General features: G+C 34.6%; 1 protein-coding gene across 2 annotated transcripts in view; it reads right to left on the bottom strand.

Annotated features, from left to right (window-relative positions):
* Positions 1–3,480, bottom strand: part of RPS6KA6 (ribosomal protein S6 kinase, 90kDa, polypeptide 6) — a 154,761-nt gene that overhangs the window by 85,221 nt on the left and 66,060 nt on the right. For both annotated transcript variants that reach the window (XM_008585631.1, XM_008585690.1), the window contains one exon: positions 2,113–2,194. In XM_008585631.1, the coding sequence (XP_008583853.1) occupies positions 2,113–2,194 (82 nt within the window). The remainder of the gene's footprint in view (positions 1–2,112; positions 2,195–3,480) is intronic.

Raw genomic sequence — 3,480 nt, 5'->3', positions numbered from 1 at the left:
AAAAAAAAAAAAAAAAACAAGAATCTTGAAAGAAGATTAAGAAGATGAAAGATCTCTACAATGAGAACTACAAACCAGTACTGAAAGAAATTAAAGACACAAAAAGATGGAAAGACATTCCATGCTCTTGAATTGGAAGAATTAACACTGTGAAAATGTCTATACTACCTAAAGTGATCTATGGATTCAATGTAATCCGCATCAAAATACCAATATCATTCTTCACAGAAATGGAAAAAACAATCTTAACATTCAAATTGAATAACAAAAGAGACCAAATAGCCAAAGCAATCCTGAGCAAAAAAAGTAAAGCCAGAGGCATAACACTACCTGACTTCAAATTATACTACAAAGCTACAGTAACCAAAACAACACAGTACTGGCATAAAAATAGATGCCTGGACCAGTGGAGCACAATACAGAACCTAGAAATCACCCCTCAGGCTTACAGCGCTATCTGATATTGGACAAAGGCAACAAAAGCATACATTGGGGAAAAGATTACCTATTCAATAAGTAGTGCTGGGATAACTGGATATCCATATGCAGAGGAATGAAACTAGACATGCACCTCTCACCACATACTAAAATCAACTCCAAATGGATTAAAGACTTAAGTATAAGACCTGAAATTGTAAAATTACTGAGGGAAAATATAGGTGAAACACTTCAGGAACTAGGTCTGGGCATAGATTTTATAAACATGAGCCTGAAAGGACAAGCAACAAAAGAAAAAATAAACAACTGGGACGATTTCAAACTAAAAAGCTTCTGCACAGCAAAGGAAACAATCGAGAGTGAAATGACAACCTACAGAGTGGGAGAAAATTTTTGCTAACTATGCATCCGACAGGGATTAATATCCATAATATGCAAAGAACTCAAGCAATTACACAGTAAAAAAAACCAAATAACCAAATTAAAAAATACACAAAGGCACTGAATAGACACTTTTCAAAGACATACAAATGGCTAACCTCACCCCAGTTAGATTGGCTATAATCAAAAAGGCAGAGAATAACAAATGCTGACAAGGGTGTGGACAGAAGGGAACATTTCTTACACTGTTGGGGGAATTGTAAATTAGTACAACCACTATAGAAAACAGTATAGAGGTTTCTCAAACAACTACAGATAGATCTTCCATACGATCCAGCAATCCCACTTCTGGGTATATACCCAAAGGAATGGAAATTATCATGCTGAAGGGATACCTGCACTCCCATGTTCACCACAGCTCTGTTCACAACAGCAAAGAGATGGAACCAACATACATGTCCACTGATGGACTACTGGATAAGGAAAATGTGGTATATATACACCATAGAATACTACTCTGCCATAAAAAAGAATGAAATTCTCCCATTTGCAACAACCGGATGAGCTTGGAGAAACTGTTGTTGAGTTAAATAAACAAAGCACAGAGGGAAAAATACTGCATGTACTCACTCATAAGTGCAAGCTAAGAGAGAAAGAAGGAAGGAAGGAAAGACCACAGTGGTGCATTGGACTTGTAGAGAGAGAGAGCATACCTAGAGACTCAACGTGGAGTGGGAGAAAGGGGGATGGGGAGGGAGGTCGGTGGTAATTTGGTAAGGGACATGGAGTATAATTGCAATTTTTGGTAATGGGCATGCTGCCAGTATGGATGTGGCCATCACGTCTTGGGCACGAGTGGTGACAATCAGCTTTGTATCCCACAAATAATCGTAACCAATAAAAATTAATTAATTAATAATAATAATAGTAATAATAATAATGAGCAGTTTACTTTAAATTCAATTAAATATATCACTTTTTTTAGCATTAAATATTTACTGGCCGGCTAGTTAGCTCAGTTGGTTTAGTGCTTGGTGTTATAACACAAAGGTCAAGGGTTCATATCCCTGTATTGGCCACTCGCCAAAAAAAATTTTTTTGCTAGTGTACATTCTCACTTAATTAAGGCATATGTCAATATCAAACCTAGAAATATCACTTACTGGCTAGAAAACTGTAATAATTAGTAATGTTAAAGAAAACTATATCTACTCACCTTATACAAACGACACAGCATATTTCTTAAAACAAGATTTGTCAAATTTTATTTTAATAAAATTTCTAATTTTTTACCTTTTAAAGAAGCTTTTTTTAACACCTTCATTGCATAGAGCTGCCCAGCATCGGGGCCAGTCTTCTTTCTAACAAGAAAAACCTAGTAGAGGAATTTAAAAAAAAAAAAAAAAAGGAAAATTTACATTTCAAGCCATTCCTGCTCTACACACACACACACACACACACACACACATGCACGTACACTACCTTACACCTATGTCCTTGCATTTTCCCTAATATAAGATATACTTCCCCTATAAATTATAATTTATATTCTTAGTTAATATTTTCTCTTTTATTTAGTAAATTATATTCTGCATATATACTACTGTAGAAAAGAAAATTTTACAAACAGACGACATGGTCATGGACTTTGAGAAGTTTGTAATGTAAGAGATAAATAACATAACAAAAGACTCATTTGAGCTAGAGATCTCCTTTTAAGAACTAAGCTCCTTTTTGTTACCTTAATAAAGAGCAAGCAAGTTATGATAGTGAATTTAATATCTTCATTTCTATTTCCTTATTGGTTCATTTTAGAAGTTACCAGGCATTTTATTTTCTAATAAGAAATCAGAGGCAATGCTTCTCTCTCTACCAGGTAAAAGAATCAAGATGGCAAATTATCTCAATAAACAAATGGAAGTTAAACTCTTTAAAGTTACCAAGTAAGCTTCAGTAATATTTCATTTTTTCAAATTAATATCATGACTCATTAAATGTTAACTTTTTACAAAGCCTCAGTTATAAAAACAAGTATGAATAGATTATAGCTTTATAAGAATTATTCATTAGGAAAGAGCTGTTTTATTTTTTAAATTAATAAGTAATACTTGTTCTCTGCCTCAACCTACCATCCCCAACTCTAACAAGTTTTAATCAAGTTTTGCTTAAATTTAAAGTGCAACTAACTAAGATACATAAAATTGCAGATGGGAGAGCTGTTAAGTAATTTTTGTGTTGCCTCTTTCCAAAGGTATAGCTGAAAACCCTTTATTACACATTTTCTACATGATCATTATATATCAACCAACTGGAAGGAGTGAATTCAAAGTCTGACATGGTATTTGCACCATTTAACAGATTCACCTATTAAGGGATGAATGACTCACCTACCAATATGCCTATACTTCATGGGATATCTGTTTTTTTTAATCCTGAAATTAAAGCTTAAGATCAGATCTAAACTAAAAGACCATTTCAGGCTTAGAGTTTTCATACTTATCAAGGGCAGTACTTCTCATACTTTCTGTGTAGAAGAACTGGTCTTTTTTCCCCCTTTCTTCCAATCCCTTGCAGATCATACTTTTATAAAATATAATCAAAATGGGCCGGCCCGGTGGCGCACTGGATAGTGCGCCGCTTGGGAAGCGCGGGGGCGCGCCC

This window comes from Galeopterus variegatus, unplaced genomic scaffold (assembly GCF_000696425.1).
Source record: "Galeopterus variegatus unplaced genomic scaffold, G_variegatus-3.0.2 Scaffold10, whole genome shotgun sequence".
Lineage (NCBI taxonomy): Eukaryota > Metazoa > Chordata > Mammalia > Dermoptera > Cynocephalidae > Galeopterus > Galeopterus variegatus.
Note: the sequence above shows the minus strand (reverse complement) of the source record. Positions and strands in the feature narration are given on the sequence as shown.